The sequence below is a fragment of the Haliotis cracherodii genome, unplaced genomic scaffold (assembly GCF_022045235.1).
Source record: "Haliotis cracherodii isolate W230 unplaced genomic scaffold, xgHalCrac1.p SCAF_7, whole genome shotgun sequence".
NCBI classification, from domain to species: domain Eukaryota; kingdom Metazoa; phylum Mollusca; class Gastropoda; order Lepetellida; family Haliotidae; genus Haliotis; species Haliotis cracherodii.
Genome location: NW_027266330.1, coordinates 21,530,810 through 21,552,030, shown reverse-complemented (window position 1 = coordinate 21,552,030; position 21,221 = coordinate 21,530,810). Strand labels below are relative to the sequence as shown.

Here is a 21,221-nt window from a genome sequence, read left to right as displayed (position 1 = left end):
GTGGCCATGGAGGACAAGTCAGGCGTGTACTTGCCTCTGTGTGGTCAAGTCCTGGGGACTCTGTAATAGGTTTGGGGGTGCCAGGTATGAACATGGGAGTGTCAGGCTGGTGATGCGCTCCACTTGTTTCCAAGAATTTTACTGATGTCATATGATTGCACATAGCCAAAAGCTTTAAATCTACCAGAAATGGGGATTTTAATGTTAGATTGAAGAAAATCAACCTTTCCCATACTGAAATTTGAGTGTTTTTCTTACCAGAAAAGAAATATTGGTGATAACTAACCCTGAATCTGCAATTTTCATTAATTTCATTATTCAATTGGAAAATCTATTTTGCATCCCACACGACTTTCAATGTTATTTATTTGTACGCATTCTTAATTTGAAAACAATATGGGATGCATTTCTTGCATTGGTAAATACCTCGAGTGAACTGTCAATGTACCGCAGCTGTCAATGCCAGAAATTTGGTGGCAAGTTAAAATATCAATAACATTGGTACCATGCTACACTATGCATAGTCTTGATCAATGATTTAATTAATTAAACACTACTATTAATCATTTACTTTTCCATTAGCCAAATCTAAGTTTGCAACATTTTCCCAATGGGTCTGTTGACTGATGTTTTACATTAAAAACTTTAAAATGGGTAGGGAAACTTGTACTTAGCTTGGCCTTACGCTTGATAATTTCCTAATGTAAACCTGTAGAAAGTGTGTTCTGTGTTGTGATTGGCTAATTTGGGTCACTTGACCAAATTTTAAAGGGTGAAAATATGATTTGCATTCCCTGAAGCAAGCAATAGGTTTACAATATCGATAAATACTATGTGTGTTTCTTTCCGGGATTTTATCGAGTATTTTCATCTTGGAAATTTTCATTCGAGCCCCACAAGCTAATGCTTTCGGGTCTTGAGATGAATTTCCAAGATGCAAATACTCGATAAAATCCTGGAAATAGACACACACATAATATTTATCTTCTAAATGTAATATGTTATTTATATATGAAATATATATTCTTCAGAACTGTTTATTTTGGGCACTGATACAGTGTGTTAGGAAACATGATCTGTGTAAAAAGAAATAAAAAGTTATAGTCACAGGCAGCAGTTCTATCCTGGAAAGCACATCATTGTGTTCTAATGAACCGTTGCTCATGCCATCAACCACAGGTTTGGCTGTCCAGACTGAATTATCAACATGTTGCTGATACGGCAGTTAATGCTCATCCCTCCCACCCCAGCTATATCATTGTATGTCTGTGTAACATAGGGGCGGTTGGGTAGCCTAGTGGTTAAAGCGTTCGCTCGTCAGGCCGACGACCCGGGTTCGATTCCCAACATGGGTACAATGTGTGAAGCCCATTTCCTGTGTCCCCCGCCGTGATATTGTTTGAATATTGCTAAAAGCGGTGTAAAACCATACTCACTCACTCACTCACTGTGTAACATACCGCCTTCTGTTGCAGTTGTCTTCCCTGTGTCAGACGTACGGTGTCCCGTTCGTTGCGCTGTCTCCGCCGTCACTGCTGGGGAGGTTCCTGGTGGACGACTCAGTTCTGAGTGTAACCCGCCTCTGCTCCATCATGTGCAAGTAAGCATGACTGCCTGCCTCTTTGTCTATCTCTTAAACCGTAAGAATGATAGGATCTTTTAAAAAGTAGAAATGTTTGTTACGTTTATTAATATTTTCATATTTTCTTGAGTATAGTGCACGCTTAAAAACACAGCTCTGTAGAGGAGTGTGGGTATTAATTAAACACGCCATAATGAGTTTTGATAGTTTTTTTTTCTGAACTCAAAGACCACAATCAAGTTATTACACTGTCTGGTTATAACAAGTGTTCATTGTGAGTCTGTACTTATGTTTGTATTCTATTTTATTAATTTTATTCAAAATTTCTTCACTGTTTACAAATTGTTACATACGTGAAAAATATCAGGCAATAGCAATCAGCTGTACCTAAGTGCTGCGCTTATAGTAACAATAATTTCATATGTATATTGAAAGCTGCTACTAAAATAACATTTTAATGGAATAAATTAATCCTGAGAAAGTAATAGTTTCAGATACAGTTCTTCTGATCACTGCATCTTAACTCTTTAAAGTCATGTTATTGGTATTTTTTCACCGAAATCACCAGTAGATTTGCAGACAACATGTGTACAGCTGATTGCTATTTCCTGCTTAGTTTACGCAAATATATACATGGTAATCTTAATCTCTGCATATAAGACAATGCCCAGCAGAACAGGAAATACAATTTAATTTACCTGAATTTGCTGAAGGGATATGATGTCGTTTTTTTTCTAAGCATTTCCTTACCCCCCCCCCCCCCCGCCCCTCCAAATGCTGAATCCCCTAGAGCAGTATGCATGGGTGTGCACTATACTCATGAAAATATGGTAGTTGATTTAAATATTTAGATTATTTTTTTCAAATAAAATCTTACATATACTTCAGACATTTCTTTCAAATTAAAAAAATATATAATATTTTTCAATTTGCATCTTTATGTTTAAAACAAATAAGGAAAAAGAAGTGAACTGTTTTGGGGATACATTTCCTTCTGTATCAGCGGGGCCCAGGGTTTTTCACTTGTCCAAGTTGCTGCAGTTTGCTGTGAAAGATTTTTTTTCTTAATCATGCCACATTTAAAAACTTTAAATGCTATCTGGCCTTCCATAGTGGTTGGTTTGTCCGGACCATATCTCTAAAACTAATAGATATTCTTTCATAAAACTTTTCACACACAACAGAGACCAGGTTGTCAACTGGTTCCCTTTGCTATTTAGGGATTTGTAGATTTTTAAATTTTTCTGTTCCCATGGCAACATGCTTGACATTGACTCTGATCTGACCTTAAGATTGTCTTGATAGCTATTCACGGTGAAGGTGACCAAATTAACATAAGGGACATGTTGAGTGTAGTAAGCTGCAATGTATAAGGTTTCATAAGTTTAATGTGAAAGGTGTGCCTCGGTAACTATTGATAGCTACAGTTGGTAATGCAACAGATTACACTATAAGCCATGTACCAACTGCGTGACATCCACTTACTCATATCTTTTCGAAAAAGGACCTGCCTTATGTATACAAATTCCTGAATTCCAATTCCATGGTATTGTTTTGATATACTGTTGTATACGGACGGACAGAGTAGATAGGAATACTGTCATCAAGTTAGACAGATCCCTCTCATAGGACTTGGTGTAACAATCACATGATTTGTCCTTTTGAGTTTGTGGGGGTCGGGGGGATTTGTCATCTTCTGATGACTCTTGCTATACCATGTTGGTATAACCATAAGTAAGGGTAAGGCAATTGCCATCATTGAATCACCATTCTATTATACTGATGATAAGTACCCTGGACCCATTTATTTGGGAAGTGATGTCACCAACCACATCACTAATATCAGCCTTCCACAGTAAATTGGGGTAGCCCCGTGATTAAAGCGTTCACCTGTCACACCACAGGCCCATGTTCGATTCCCTACTTGGGTGTCCCCTGCCGTGATATTGCTGGAAAATATGCCAAAACAAAATTGGCGTAAAACCATATTCACTCACTCACTCCACAGTATATTATCTCAAAAGATCTGATCTCGGAATTGTTAAAAATAAAACCTTTTCAGTATGGTTGTGTCAGAAATTATAAATTTGTTTTAGGTCACTCTGACCTATGTCGATATATTTATAAATATCCAGTATTGTAGGGGGCACTGGTGGCCTAGTCTCTGTGAAGAGTTGCCTCCCTTGGGCACGCCAGAAACCTATGATTGTGGGTTCGAATCCCGGTTCGCCCCAATTATGTTTCTAGGTTTGACAGCACCATACCCGTGCTTGTGGGTTTCACCGAAGTGGTAAACGTCTGAGACCTGCATCACTTAGGGCTTTCCTCCCACATTAAGCTGACACGCCGTGATATAACTGGAATATTGTTAAGAGCGGCGTTAAACCCAACTCACTCACTCAAGTATTGTATCATAGACAAAACCTTCACTGTTCTTATATGTCAAAACATATTACTACAGAATATATGTCCATCATCAGTGATCATTATAAGGACTAGTGATCGTGAGGTAGATAAGTCTACTGATTGCTGTACAGCAATAAATCAACCCACGTTTTCTGCATTCTTGTATTTTCTACCCAGTTACAAAGGTGCCTTTGAAGCTCTCAAGTCTAGACAGACCCCAGCGGACCTTGACCAGATCGACCGTGATGGCACAGAGGACATCCAGAGCTTTAACAGACTGCTCCTCGACATCTGTAATGGGTTGTGGCGGAACAGAGCATTCGAGGCCACCGGCAGCCTGGTCTTCGACTTCAACCCCTCAGAGTTTGTGTCGTCCGTTCCACGACCAAATGAAAACTTCTCCATCTACCTTCACCATGCCTTCCTGGGGTGCAGTCTGGCCTTCCTTAGCGAGGTACTTCTATACACTGACAAAGTCTAACCTTCCTGAGCGAGGTACTTCTATACATTGACAAAGTCTAACCTTCCTGAGCGAGGTACTTCTATACATTGACAAAGTCTAACCTTCATGAGCGAGGTACTTCTATACATTGACAAAGTCTAACCTTCCTGAGCGAGGTACTTCTATACATTGACAAAGTCTAACCTTCCTGAGTGAGGTACTTCTATACACTGACAAAGTCTAACCTTCCTTAGCGAGGTACTTCTATACATTGACAAAGTCTAACCTTCCTGAGCGAGGTACTTCTATACATTGACAAAGTCTAACCTTCCTGAGCGAGGTACTTCTGTACATTGACAAAGTCTAACCTTCCTTAGCGAGGTACTTCTATACATTGACAAAGTCTAACCTTCCTGAGTGAGGTACTTCTATACACTGACAAAGTCTAACCTTCCTGAGCGAGGTACTTCTATACATTGACAAAGTCTAACCTTCCTTAGCGAGGTACTTCTATATATTGACAAAGTCTAACCTTCCTGAGCGAGGTTCTTTTATGCAATAACTACAGTCTAGCCTTCCTTAGCGATAACTAGATAATGTAGATATGGTCAAAAGGTGAATATTTCGACTTCAAATACAACCCGCAAAGTTATTTAAACTCACAATAAATAGTTTGGCTTAATGGTGTGTAAACAATGAATTAATCTTTACAAGATTTCAGTAGCATTTGTATTAAGTCTGTTCAGGTACCATAAATTGCACTGGGAGTTACCAGTTGGTCATGGATATTTTAAATTGAAATCACAACAGAACGGCCTGACTCAAATTTATATCGGTAAGGAGACCAGATAACAGTAGAATAGTTTGTCAATAAGAATAATGTTGAATACTTACGATAAATGTACCGGGATGGTTAAATTGTCACAGTTTGTCCCGATTGCGTGCCTTGTTGACATCTCCATGTGTTTCATGTGCTATCCAGCCTTCACCTTCTGCTCTCCAAGCCTCGCTTTCAAACCGGAAGTAGCGAAGTGTGAAAAAGGTCAATACACTGACAAAGTCTAACCTTCCTGAGCGAGGTTCTTTTATGCAATAACTACAGTCTAGCCTTCCTTAGCGATAACTAGATAATGTAGATATGGTCAAAAGGTGAAAATTTCGACTTCAAATACAACCCGCAAAGTTATTTAAACTCACAATAAATAGTTTGGCTTAATGGTGTGTAAACAATGAATTAATCTTTACAAGATTTCAGTAGCATTTGTATTAAGTCTGTTCAGGTACCATAAATTGCACTGGGAGTTACCAGTTGGTCATGGATATTTTAAATTGAAATCACAACAGAACGGCCTGACTCAAATTTATATCGGTAAGGAGACCAGATAACAGTAGAATAGTTTGTCAATAAGAATAATGTTGAATACTTACGATAAATGTACCGGGATGGTTAAATTGTCACAGTTTGTCCCGATTGCGTGCCTTGTTGACATCTCCATGTGTTTCATGTGCTATCCAGCCTTCACCTTCTGCTCTCCAAGCCTCGCTTTCAAACCGGAAGTAGCGAAGTGTGAAAAAGGTCAATACACTGACAAAGTCTAACCTTCCTGAGCGAGGTTCTTTTATGCAATAACTACAGTCTAGCCTTCCTGAGCGAGGTACTTCTATACAGACAAAGTCTAACCTTCCTGAGCAAGGTACTTCTATACACTGACAAAGTCTAACCTTCCTGAGCGAGGTACTTCTATACACTGACAAAGTCTAACCTTCCTGAGCGAGGTACTTCTATACACTGACAAAGTCTAACCTTCCTGAGCCAGGTACTTCTATACACTGACAAAGTCTAACCTTCCTGAGCGAGATACTTCTATACATTGACAAAGTCTAACCTTCCTGAGCCAGGTACTTCTATACATTGACAAAGTCTAACCTTCCTGAGTGAGGTACTTCTATACACTGACAAAGTCTAACCTTCCTGAGCGAGGTACTTCTATACATTGACAAAGTCTAACCTTCCTGAGCGAGGTACTTCTATACACTGACAAAGTCTAACCTTCCTGAGCGAGGTACTTCTATACACTGACAAAGTCTAACCTTCCTGAGCGAGGTACTTCTATACACTGACAAAGTCTAACCTTCCTGAGCCAGGTACTTCTATACACTGACAAAGTCTAACCTTCCTGAGCCAGGTACTTCTATACACTGACAAAGTCTAACCTTCCTGAGCGAGATACTTCTATACATTGACAAAGTCTAACCTTCCTGAGCCAGGTACTTCTATACATTGACAAAGTCTAACCTTCCTGAGTGAGGTACTTCTATACACTGACAAAGTCTAACCTTCCTGAGCGAGGTACTTCTATACATTGACAAAGTCTAACCTTCCTTAGCGAGGTACTTCTATACACTGACAAAGTCTACCCTTCCTGAGCGAGGTACTTCTATACACTGACAAAGTCTAACCTTCCTGAGCCAGGTACTTCTATACACTGACAAAGTCTACCCTTCCTGAGCGAGGTACTTCTATACACTGACAAAGTCTAACCTTCCTGAGCGAGGTACTTCTATACACTGACAAAGTCTAACCTTCCTGAGCGAGGTACTTCTATACATTGACAAAGTCTAACCTTCCTGAGCAAGGTACTTCTATACACTGACAAAGTCTAACCTTCCTGAGCGAGGTACTTCTATACATTGACAAAGTCTAACCTTCCTGAGCGAGGTACTTCTATACACTGACAAAGTCTAACCTTCCTGAGCCAGGTACTTCTATACACTGACAAAGTCTAACCTTCCTGAGCGAGATACTTCTATACATTGACAAAGTCTAACCTTCCTGAGCCAGGTACTTCTATACATTGACAAAGTCTAACCTTCCTGAGTGAGGTACTTCTATACACTGACAAAGTCTAACCTTCCTGAGCGAGGTACTTCTATACATTGACAAAGTCTAACCTTCCTTAGCGAGGTACTTCTATACACTGACAAAGTCTACCCTTCCTGAGCGAGGTACTTCTATACACTGACAAAGTCTAACCTTCCTGAGCGAGGTACTTCTATACACTGACAAAGTCTACCCTTCCTGAGCGAGGTACTTCTATACACTGACAAAGTCTAACCTTCCTGAGCGAGGTACTTCTATACACTGACAAAGTCTAACCTTCCTGAGCGAGGTACTTCTATACATTGACAAAGTCTAACCTTCCTGAGCGAGGTACTTCTATACACTGACAAAGTCTAACCTTCCTGAGCGAGGTACTTCTATACACTGACAAAGTCTAACCTTCCTGAGCGAGGTACTTCTATACACTGACAAAGTCTAACCTTCCTTAGCGAGGTACTTCTATACATTGACAAAGTCTAACCTTCCTGAGCGAGGTACTTCTATACACTGACAAAGTCTAACCTTCCTGAGCCAGGTACTTCTATACACTGACAAAGTCTAACCTTCCTGAGCGAGGTACTTCTATACACTGACAAAGTCTAACCTTCCTGAGCAAGGTACTTCTATACATTGACAAAGTCTAACCTTCCTGAGCGAGGTACTTCTATACATTGACAAAGTCTAACCTTCCTGAGCAAGGTACTTCTATACACTGACAAAGTCTAACCTTCCTGAGCAAGGTACTTCTATACACTGACAAAGTCTAACCTTCCTGAGCCAGGTACTTCTATACACTGACAAAGTCTAACCTTCCTGAGCCAGGTACTTCTATACACTGACAAAGTCTAACCTTCCTGAGCAAGGTACTTCTATACATTGACAAAGTCTAACCTTCCTGAGCGAGGTACTTCTATACATTGACAAAGTCTAACCTTCCTGAGCGAGGTACTTCTATACACTGACAAAGTCTAACCTTCCTGAGCGAGGTTCTTTTATGCAATAACTACAGTCTGGCCTTCCTGAGCGAGGTACTTCTATACACTGACAAAGTCTAACCTTCCTGAGCGAGGTTCTTTTATGCAATAACTACAGTCTGGCCTTCCTGAGCGAGGTACTTCTATACACTGACAAAGTCTAACCTTCCTGAGCAAGGTACTTCTATACACTGACAAAGTCTAACCTTCCTGAGCCAGGTACTTCTATACACTGACAAAGTCTAACCTTCCTGAGCGAGGTACTTCTATACACTGACAAAGTCTAACCTTCCTGAGCCAGGTACTTCTATACATTGACAAAGTCTAACCTTCCTGAGCCAGGTACTTCTATACATTGACAAAGTCTAACCTTCCTGAGCCAGGTACTTCTATACACTGACAAAGTCTAACCTTCCTGAGCGAGGTACTTCTATACACTGACAAAGTCTAACCTTCCTGAGCCAGGTACTTCTATACACTGACAAAGTCTAACCTTCCTGAGCGAGGTTCTTTTATGCAATAACTGCAGCCTGGCCTTCCTGAGCGAGGTACTTCTATACATTGACAAAGTCTAACCTTCCTGAGCCAGGTACTTCTATACACTGACAAAGTCTAACCTTCCTGAGCGAGGTTCTTTTATGCAATAACTGCAGCCTGGCCTTCCTGAGCGAGGTACTTCTAAACACTGACAAAGTCTAACCTTCCTGAGCGAGGTACTTCTATACAATAACTAGAGTCTGGCCTTCCTTAGCAAGGTACTTCTATACACTGACAAAGTCTAACCTTCCTGAGCGAGGTTCTTTTATGCAATAACTACAGTCTGGCCTTCCTGAGCAAGGTACTTCTATACACTGACAAAGTCTAACCTTCCTGAGCGAGGTACTTCTGTACAATAACTACTGTCTGGCATTCCTGAGCGAGGTACTTCTTGAATGAGGTACTTCTATACACTAAAAGTCTAGCTGTCCTGAGCAAGGTAATTTTGTACAAAGATACAGTCTAGCTTTCCTGAGTGAGGCACTTCTATAAAAAACAAACCATCTACCTTTCCCGAGTGAGGTACTTTTATACAATGATTCAGTCTAGAACAAGGAACCAGACATGAAACCATGGATCCCAGATCTTTCCTTGGCATTTAACTCTGTCATAAGAGATCTGACTTCCATAATAACGTAATTTCAACATTTCACTGAACTTTTTATGTGTGTTCACTTGTTCCTTTCTTGTTTCAGACACAACCTGCTGGGAAGAAGGTTCACCCGGGCCAGATCAAGGTATGTAGGTCATCACAAGGATGTATTCATGATTCTAGACTAAGTGCACGCACATTGGGGGAAAAAGTCATTATTTTGTTCAAAACTGGGATTTTAGGCTTAAAAGGATAAAATAATTGGTTCTCAGGCAATAGCTTTTGAAAATGTAGTGCGGGCAGGCAGTTTCTTTTCATTTTTTTGGGAGTTTGTTCAAAATCAATCTCATTAAAATAAGATCTTAGCTCTCGCTATGCTAAACAAAAATCTGAGGACATCCCATTAAGGGTCACGTCAGAACGACCTTTCATCCAACCAATCAGAGCGTCGCTTACCAGATCATGAAAGTGACAGTCGGAATGTGTTTTCTAATCATGCAATCACGAAATGTTTAACGGGGGGTATTCCGAATGACAGTTACAGGTTTTATTATCCCCCGCCCCAACGAAGTTAGCAGGGGATATAGAAATGGGTTCCGTCCGTGTGTGTGTGTGTCCCGAATCCGTTTCCGGAGCATAACTCAGAAACCGTTAAATATTTCTCTACGAAACTTTGCATGTCTATCAGACTCATGCTGAACTGGTGCCTTTTGCTATTTAAGAATTTTAGAAAATAATTTTTTACGTTTCCATGGCAACAAGTTGGACTTAGGTTCTATAAGGTTGGTATTAGTTTCCGGAGCGTAACTCAAAAACCATTAAATACTTTCTTACAAAACTTTGCATGTCTACAAGGCACATACTGTACTGGTGCCTTTTGATATATAGCACTTTTAGAAATTTTATTGTTTATGTTTCCATGACAAGTTGGATTTAAGTTTTAATATAGGATTGGTTTACTAAAGGAGTATAACAAATAAACGGTTAAATATTTCCTTGCCAAACATTGCATGTCTGTATATAAAGCGCATACTGAACTAGTGCCATTTGATATTAAGGAGTTTTAGAAATGTTTATTTTAGAATTTCCATTGCAGCTATTTTGACAAGGGCTAAGAGAAATGTTGGGTCAGTTACCTGGTTTGGGACCATAACGTGTTAAAATGCTTTAACTATACGCTTGTTATTATATCCATACAATCTAGGCCATCTATAAGCCATTCCAGAATGTTCTTCTAAACAGTTTTCATTTTTGTAATGGAGAATATGTCAAAATATGTTTCCAAGCGCAGTCGCCAGTTTGAAACTTTTGTCATAAAGCTAGAGAAAGCTGCTTTCTGATTGGCTAATGTCGATTTCTTGTCAGTCATTTCATTGGTCAGTCAAAATTTGCGAAAGGTCATTCTGACGTGACCCGTAATGGGATGTCCTCAGATCTTTGTTTAGCATAGTGAGAACTAAGATCTGATTTTAATGAGATTTTATGTCTTGAACAACTGAATCACTCAGATGATAAACGACACGTGAAGATCCGGGGTAGAAAAGGTCTACTGCAACCCAGGCTTGCTGTAAAAAGCGACTCTGCTTTCGTAAGAGGCGACTAACAGGATCGGGTGGTCAGGCTCGCTGACATGGTTGATGCATATCATCATATACCAAATGCGTGGATCAATGCTCATGATATTAATCACTGGCTTGTCTGGTCCAGACTCGATTATTTTCAGACCGCCGTCATATAGCTGGAATATTGCTGAGTGCGGCATTAAACAACAAACAAACAAAACAAACAAAATCAGATGATAAACAATGTGGTCTGCTATGATGATTTCCTCTAGTGTGGGGGTGGCCTAGTGGTTAAAGTGAAGGCCCGGGTTCGACTCCTCACATGGGTACACTACAGTACATGAGGCCCATTTCTTGCGTCCCACACTGTGATATTGCTGGAATATTACTAAAGCAGTGTAAAACCATACTCACTCACTCACTCACTCCACAATTGTGACATTGCACATAGTTAATTTGTGACATTTGTGTCTGTGGTTGATTAAAAATCAGTTTGCTGTATCTGTTAGTTCACTGAGTGACACAGAGTGAGGTTTCTTTAGCTATACACGTAACTAATTCGTGACATTTGTGTCTTTGGTGGATTAACATTCAGTTTGCTGTATCTGTTAGTTCACTGAGTGACACTGAGTGAGGTTTCTTTAGCTATACACGTAACTAATTCGTGACATTTGTGTCTTTGGTGGATTAACATTCAGTTCGCTGTATCTGTTAGTTCACTGAGTGACACTGAGTGACACTGAGTGACACTGAGTGAGGTTTCTTTAGCTATACACGTAACTAATTCATGACATTTGTGTCTTTGGTGGATTAACATTCAGTTCGCTGTATCTGTTAGTTCACTGAGTGACACTGAGTGATTTTTTCTGACTCATACACGTAATTAATTTGTGACATTTTTGTCAGTGTTTGTGATAAAAATTCTGTTCGCTGTATCTGTTAGTTCCCTATACCATGTATAGAGTTTGTGACATACATGATTTTTACATGATAATATATTGCGCTGCAGGGGGGATGTTTTAAATAGTTTCTTATCTCTGTTCGTTTGCCATACTACGCAAAAATCTGTTATTGTGTTCTACAGTCAAGTTGCAAATAATCCATGGAAAATGGCTGTACTCTCTGGTAAATATATATATCTACAATTAAATCAGGCTGACATCTACATATAGGACGTTACACTGTGCAGGTAGTGTTTGATAAAATATTCCTGCCATAATTATGTCCGTAAGTACTCTTTGGCACGAATGTCTGACCACAGAGGCGGTCAAGTTGAAAAGGAACCAGTGGGTAGTGACACAGAGTGCTGTAACACCATTGGGGTTTTGACATCATGCATGTCTATTTGTATGCAAGCAACAGAAAAATTCATTAGCTGATGGTGATTTATTGTGCATTTTCTGCACAAATAAGGGGCTTATTTGTGCTCTGGTTTGGTCACGTATACCAACACTCAATTTTATAACTGATGTCATAGCTACCTGTATAATGTTATGTGTTACGTATGCGTATGTATATCTTTCAAGATTTCAGAGCTCCAGATAAGCTGCGTATCTGCGTAAAATACACATCAGAAATGCAGAAATATGCAGTAAAATAAAATCCAAGTGTATCAAATACGCAACGAACATTACAGATATGCTACAAAAATAAAACTTGTGCGTATCATCAAAATATTGTGAAGTAACCCTGCATATTCGATTAGCAAATCAGCAACTTTTTTTGAAATTATAAACGGGCATTCCGTCAATCTTGCCAAACTCCACGATGACAGTAACATCATGATCATTTGCCATCACACTTTCTTGTGGAAGTCTCATGGTATTTTTGAGTCCTATAAAGCTCTCGAACACACATGACACCAGTTTGCAGGGACTAGATGAATAGTGTTTTTAAATAGTTAACTTAAATACCCACATGTGTAAAAACTACTGGGTAACGGAAATATGAATACCCAGATAGAATTACTTCTACCCAATGATTTTAAAATGCATGCGTAAAATACCCACAACGCCAAAAGCTTATCTGGAGCTGTGAGACTTTCCTTATTTTGCTGTCTGCGGTATCATGAAGTGGGTTTAAATGACAGATTACCCAGGGATACAATTTATCATGTAGAAGTGTTTCATTATGAACAATTCTGAACAGGGTTAAACTAAATCTAAATTGATTTGGAACAGAGCCAAACAGGAAAAGTACACTGTGTTTTGTCAATACCAGGGTCACGTGGTGGTATGAACTGTGCTTTAGATGTGAAGTCTGCCTGTCAGGGCTTGATTTGGCTCAGTGCATTCTATAATTGATTGATATTCAGCAGGCGATTAACAATCTCTATAATCTATATCGATAGCCAGCCCTTAATTTGTGTCTGACTATACCTTACTTTTCCGCACAACAGCAATCTTTCAACACACTCAATACCTCTAAGCTTTATGTAATTTACCACACAATTAATTCCTGGGTTATGTGTAATTTGTAATTTGACGTCATCGAACTGACATTAACTGGGATTACTTCAAAACTATGTGCACATCTTTTATGTTTTACAACAATATTTATGTAAAATCATGACACAGTCTTCCTATTCAGTTTGTAAATACATCTGTGTTTTATCTTTGATAAATTTATGAGACAAGAGCATGGACGATTTCACTGTATCCAAGCTGCACCAGTGCATGTAAACAATTGCTTGTGCAGTAATTGTACTGCCAGGTTGCACCCAGTGCAGGTAACAATTTCCCACCACAAGTGAATGGCAGTAGTTTTGTTTCATAAAAGTGGAAAACTGAATTCTTTAAGAACTGGCTGCCAATCTTTTCGAATGCAGGAAACAAAAGTTCATGCAAATAGTGAAATACACAGGTCTGCATACAGTGAACCAGCAGAACTCATTCTTCACAATTACCACTAGAACAGTCACTCATGAGGTTACAATCACAACAAACAGACACTTTGAAACTTCCGTTTAAGTTGTTTATAGGATATCAAGATGTGAGAAGTCATATACAGATTTCCCCATGATAAAATACTGGAGCACATTCTAAGAATTTATTTCATATTTAAAATACCGGTAGCTGAAAAAACAGTGTTCAATTTATGATAAAATGGTGCAGCCAATATTTTGGTAGTGCAACCTGATTAATTCACTAGGTTGCACCTGGTGCAGGTGATAAAACAGAATGAAATCGTACCCTAAAGCGTGCAACCTTTTTTGTCTGGTGCAACTAGGTTTTCATGTCAACATGCACCTAGTGCAAGTGAAATGATCTTCCTTAAATCAAACCCTGTCTGTGCACAGCATACTGATATCGAAGCTGGTGGGTTAAATCGATCATATCACATGACATTCTTGACATACTTTCTACAGAGCTGTACAAACAGGGACAGATAAGTGTTAATCATTGTTTATCTCTAGATAATAAACAGCACATCCAAGTAATGCTGTCGGGAACGTGGGGGGTGGTAGACTGGCCTATCAATACAATATCTTTGTCAGGCTAAGATTTGGTTTAATACCCCATATGAGTACAATGTTAACCTGCAATCTTGTCCATGTATCCTGTTGACATATAGCTGGGATATAAATGTGGAATATTTCTATATCCACTCCTTGACTCCTGAACAGCACACTGCATGACATTTAACAATGAACAATGCTCCCTCTGACTTTTTAAACTTACCAGTTCCCACTAATTTTTGTCAGTCCAAACTTCAGCAAATATAAAAACGTTTGAAAATGAGTAAATTACCTGGTTTTAATTCTTTCAGCATCAGGTTCAGTGTAATGACATCATCTCTGAAGTAACTTAGTTAGATCTACATGTCATTCACACGCATGCACGCACGCACGCACGCACGCACGCACGTAACATTAAACCCCATTTCACCCCATTTCACCCCACCTCACTATTCATTTATAACCGAGGCTAAAAAAACCCATTTCACCACACCTGACTATTCAAACCAAGGCAAAAAACGAGAGGGGGGATGCTCCAATCCCCATCAAAAAGGGTTCAAATGATACTCCACCAATAAATATAAATTTGAGTGAATATTGGGACACGAATCCAATATGTTATTTTATTGCTCATTTAGTTGGAAATCGGGAACATAGAAATAAACACTACTCGGTCATGAGATTTTTATCATTTCCATATGCCCAATCCACCTATATGGCCTGTTGCTTTTAGAACATTACAGTTAGTTATTCATTCAAATAACCTATAGATGTACCGTACAATGCCCCCTTCACATACACAGATTTTTCTTAGGAGTCCTTACGGATCGCACAAATTCACGGATGCTTACGATTTGGCCACGTTTATGACCGATTTAAGAGTTGTTACGAGTTATTACGAGCTATTTACGGATTATTACGATGTATTTACCTCATAATTCCACGATTTGTTACGAGTTGTCCAGATAACTACGGGCAACTTACGGGCATTTTACGAACTTTTTACAGATTGTGACGAATATAATACGGAAAGTTACTATTCATCGAAGCTTTTACATGTTAGTTACGACCTGTTTATGTGTTGTTACGAATAGTTACGAGTTAGTAACGAGTATTTACTAGTCCTTACGATTTTTTGTCAAAAAATATATAAATCCTGCAAATTTCAATGTATCATCATTCGACAACTGACATCCAGAGAGCCAATTTCAGTGTCTTCAGGGTCTACAGTGTCTACAGTGTCTACAGTGTCTTCTACATCAACATGGTCTAGCTGCGATGGTGGTTCAGGGAAAGGCGAGCGTGTCCTCTTTTCTTCCACGGATATTTTTTAAAGCAGGAGACTTCTTGTTGACTGCCTTCTTCTTTGGAGCCATGCTTGTAGATATTGTAGAGTAGATATGCAGAAATGTGACTTCTATGACTTCTTAATAACAACTGAAAATGAAGTGTTCAATTTTGTAGCTTTTATACCTTTTCCCAAATCGTAAACAATACGTAAGACTACAGAAAGTATACGTTTCTATTCGTAAAGAACTCGCAACTACACGTAAAGTGCTCGTAATAACTCGTAACAATCCGTAAAGCCATCGTAACACCCGAATGAAATCGTAAACAACAAGTAAGCACTCGTAATAATCCGTAAACAAATCCTAAAGTCATTTATTACATCTGTTTACAATCGTAAGATGACTTTTGACATGTCAAAAAATTTGCCTCTCCTACGGATCCTTAAGAGTGTCTGCGAGTTGTTGTGAGTTATCACGTTATCACACTGTCTGGTTACAAAAAGAGTTCATTATATATCTGAACTTATGTTTGTAATCTATTTTATTAATTTTATTCAAAATATCATTCAACAATGTTTATATTCATTTCGGCGAAAATCGTTTGGGATGGTGATCGCACAACTCACTGTTGTTTACAGCAGCCACGGTCATATTACTGCTATTGATGCCTTGAAACGAACTTTAGTGGATAGAGAATAAATATACATATGCCATACTTTGACTCACTGTAAGTGATATTTGTTGTGACTATTATACGTCAACATAAAGTTTTCGCTATCGTGAGCGCGGGAGCATGGATCTGATGATGGTGAGGTCCTGAATTGGGAAATGGCTGGCTATACCAAAACATGCCGTTTGAAATACGTCACTGACAACTCTAGCAAAATGATTATGCATAAATTTAGGTATGGAAGGTAATGGTAGACACAAATTGAGTTTTTTGTAGGGGAATAATTGTACTCAACAGATCGCCAGTGCATAGTTGGTGTTTATGAATAAATTTGTTTGACTGATAATGGTTTTCATCTGATGCAAATGCTTCCCGTAATCCCATGCATGAAAATCAGAATTAGAACGGGTCTTCAGCAACCCATGCTTGTCGTTAACGGGATCGTGTTGTCAGCCTCGCTGACTTTGTGGATGCATATCATTGTATCCCAGTTGCTTAGATTGATGCTCATGATATTAATCACGGGATTGTCGGGTCCAGACCTTGGTATCTGGAATAGTGCTGTTACCAAGGTTATTTATTTGGGGGATCCATGGAACTCGCAGCCTTTAGTTGTAGAACTCCCAGGTTAAAAAATGGCGTCCCCAGGCTGTGCAAGTAGTCATGATGCCTAACTTGTTTTTGTTCAGTTTTTTACGCATTAAATTGTATATGATACATCCCATCATAAACAATGGGACTTTATAGACAAGTATGAGCATGTGACACCAGTAATTTCATTAAAGTGTGTTGTGTGCTGTAGTGAGGTCAATAGTGCTCAAAAACTGTTTATGTTAAATTTGATGTTCACCTGCTAACAAAGAACATATTAAGAGATGACAATAATTACTAACTTGTACTTTTGAATGTGGACATTAAAGTTTATAGATGGGGGTTCGAAGCTACAAATTGGAATGGAGAAATGTCAAACACTGAACTGCAAGAAGGTTGATTTTGGGCCCTGCACTGTGACATAATGACACAAAGTGACATACTAGTATACAGGTAATGCAGTAATTTCTCTGTTTCAGGCTGTGAAGGACTATTTCCTCAAGTTCCTGGAGCGAGAACACATCAAATCCATCCCTCAGTTCATCCGAACTTTCATACGCAAGTCACAGAAAAATGCAAACTCCATTACAGAGTCCACTCAAGGCTAATCACAAGGACACAATCTATGCACGTGTGTTGTGTTATTGTGGTTATCATCATCATCATCATCATCATCCTCATCATCATCGTTATGCACTGCCAGTGTGTTCTTAACATGTGTCTGTAGCGATACACTTCATCGAGATGTGATACATATCTCGATAGTCAGGTTATGATGGCATAAAGGTTACGATACTTGTTACATTGTAACAGAACACTTTTGACTCAAGTAAAGCATATTTATGAAACCAGGTTAGTTATACTAACAATGGCCGGGGTACTTACATACCATTGCAAAAAGACTTATAGTATTTTATTATTTATTTTCATTCCAAATAAAACTAGTAATTTTGTTCTAAATAATGATAACATAATCATACTTTGTACATGGGTAAGGATGTTTCAGGTGAGTAGCTAATGTGTTCCCTGAAATAATCTGGGGTCCTTTATTCCCTGAAATAATCTGGGGTCCTTTATTCCCTGAAATAATCTAGTATCCTTTATTTCCTGAAATAATCTAGTAACCTTTATTTCCTGAAATAATCTAGTATCCTTTGTTCCCAGAAATCATCTGGTATCCTTTTTTCCTGAAATAATATGGTATCCTTTTATTCCTTGAAATAATATGGTATCCTGTATTTCCGGAAATAACATGGTATCCTTTTATTTCCAGAAAATAATATGGAATCCTTTTATTCATTTAACTACTTTGGTGTCCTTTTATTCCATGAAATAATATATACAGTCGTGCCTCGTTTATACGGACACTTGTGTCATTTCACAATTCATCCGTATAAACAAATTTCCGTACAACTGAAACCAGCTTCTTACTGGAAGAGTTACTTCCCTTCAATTATGCAACTCATGACAGATGACAGAGCAAACAGATACATCCACTCAATCTTTATTCATACACGTTTCAAAAAGTCTGTCATGGAACTTTACCACATTTTGAGGTTTGAATTTTAAACAATAATTCCAAATTGTCCAGATCGCCTGTGTTCTTGTAATAGGTAATCAAGGTCTCTATACAAGCACGAGCCTCCTTGTGAGTTGACAGGCCATACTTACACAACTTTGACCTCTGACCTCCACAGACGCCATATTTATCGAATGGGATTACATGTACAATAAACAAGCTCGTCTCAAACGTAACTCAGTGTCACTTGGTTTATTGACTTCTCGCGAATCAAAGGATTACCACCAGCGGAAGTGTATTGTCCGGGTAAGTGAGACAATTTTGTGTGCATTTCAGTGTTTTGTGTATGAAAATGACCGTCCGGTTCCGGAAACTGAATTTCCGGATATACGGGTAAATTTATATAGTAATTATTTCGTTTTGAATGAAAATCGTCCGGGAACCGAGGTTTCCGGATATCTGAAGTCCGTATAAGCGGGGCATGACTGTATTTCACAACATTTTACGTGTGAATTATAACAGCCCTTTTAGAATAAAGCAATGTGTGTTAATCATCATATTTGACTAGGTGTATGATATATATTGGCCTTGTTTTAATTCTTTCAAACATTGAAGTATGGCACCTTTGTACACGTGGAAACATAGAAGTGTGTCATGTGAAAATATTGAAGTATTGCACCATTGCACATGTGGAAACAGTGATGTATGGCACCATTGCACATGTGGAAACAGTGAAGTATGGCACAGTTGCACATGTGGAAACATTGAAGTATTGCACTATTGCACATGTGGAAACAGTGAAGTATGGCACCATTGCACATGTGGAAACATTGAAGTATGGCACCATTGCACATGTGGAAACAGTGATGTATGGCACCATTGTCATGTGGAAATACAGAGAAGTCATGTGGAAACAGTGTTATATGAAAATGTTAAGATATTTCATGTGGACATTTTCCAATATGTCATGTTGAAAATTGCATTGTGTAATGAAAACTTTTACATGTGGAATCATTGCACATGTTGTGGAAACTAGATTATGTGGACATGTGGCATCATTGATGTGTGTCATACAGGATGGCTGGTCAGTGTGTCATATACTTTGCTTTATATACAGAACAAACAAGTTAGGATCATGAACATTTTGGGGGATGTTTTTTTTTTTTTTTAGTGAAAACTGAGCACACAATTTCATAAAAATATCCCCCAAGATCATGAAGATATTCATGATCTCTAACTTTTTTGTTCAGTATATTACGCATTTAATTGTATATAATATATCCTATGTTAAACATTGGGACTTTATAGATGAGTATGAGCATGTTATGCCTGTAATTTCATTAAAGTGTGTTGTGTGCTGTAGTGTGGTCAATAGTGCTCAAAAACTGTTAATGTTCAATTTGATGTTCACCTGCTAACAAAATACATATTAAGAGACAATAAGTAATAACTTTTGCATGTGGTTTTACATGACTTCCGAATGTATGAACGTATATGGACATTAGAGTATACGAACATGGAAGTATATGGTCATTAAGGTATATCGACATGGAAGTATATAGGCATTAAGGTATATGGACATGGAAGTATATGGACATGGAAGTATATGAACATGGAAGTATATGGAAGAGACGTGTATGGACATTAAGGTATATGGACATGGAAGTATATAGACATGGAAATATATGAACATGAAAGTATATGGAAGAGACGTGTATGGACATGGAAGTATATAGACATGCAAGTATATAGACATGCAAGTATATAGACATGGAAGTATATGGACATGGAAGTGTATGGACATTAAGGTATATGGACAAGAAGTGTATGGACATGGAAGTATATAGACATGGAAGTATATGGACATGGAAGTATATGGACAAGAAGTGTTTGGACATGGAAGTATATAGACATGGAAATATATGAACATGAAAGTATATGGAAGAGACGTGTATGGACATAGAAGTATATGGACATTAAGGTATATGGACATGGAAGTATATAGACATGGAAATATATGAACATGAAAGTATATGGAAGAGACGTGTATGGACATGGAAGTATATAGACATGCAAGTATATAGACATGCAAGTATATGGACATGGAAGTGTATGGACATTAGGGTATATGGACATGCAAGTGTATGGACATGGAAGTGTATGGACATGGAAGTGTATGGACACGGAGGAATATGGACATGGAAGTGTATGGACATTAGGGTATATGGACATGGAAGTGTATGGACATTAAGGTATATGGACATGGAAGTGTATGGACATTAGGGTATATGGACATGGAAGTGTATGGACATTAAGGTATATGGACAAGAAGTGTATGGACATGGAAGTATATAGACATGGAAGTATATGGACATGGAAGTATATGGACAAGAAGTGTTTGGACATGGAAGTATATAGACATGGAAATATATGAACATGAAAGTATATGGAAGAGATATGTATGGACATAGAAGTATATGGACATTAAGGTATATGGACATGGAAGTATATAGACATTAAGGTATATGGCCATGGAAGTATATGGAAGTATATGGAAGAGACGTGTATGGATATGGAAGTATATAGACATGGAAGAGACGTGTATGGACATGGAAGTATATGAACATGGAAGTGTATGGACATGGAAGTATATAGACATGGAAGTATATGGACATGGAAGTATATGGACAAGGAAGTATATGGACATGGAAGTGTATGG

The 21,221-nt window shown here is 38.5% G+C and overlaps 1 protein-coding gene across 1 annotated transcript in view; it reads left to right on the top strand.

Annotated features, from left to right (window-relative positions):
* The window catches only part of LOC139447422 (centromere protein I-like), a 41,905-nt gene extending 20,684 nt beyond the window's left edge, over nt 1–21,221 (top strand). Inside the window, exons 15-18 of the mRNA XM_071228760.1 lie at nt 1,476–1,600; nt 4,166–4,442; nt 9,518–9,559; nt 17,463–21,221. Of these exons, the coding sequence (XP_071084861.1) occupies nt 1,476–1,600; nt 4,166–4,442; nt 9,518–9,559; nt 17,463–17,591 (573 nt within the window). The 3' untranslated portion in view covers nt 17,592–21,221. The remainder of the gene's footprint in view (nt 1–1,475; nt 1,601–4,165; nt 4,443–9,517; nt 9,560–17,462) is intronic.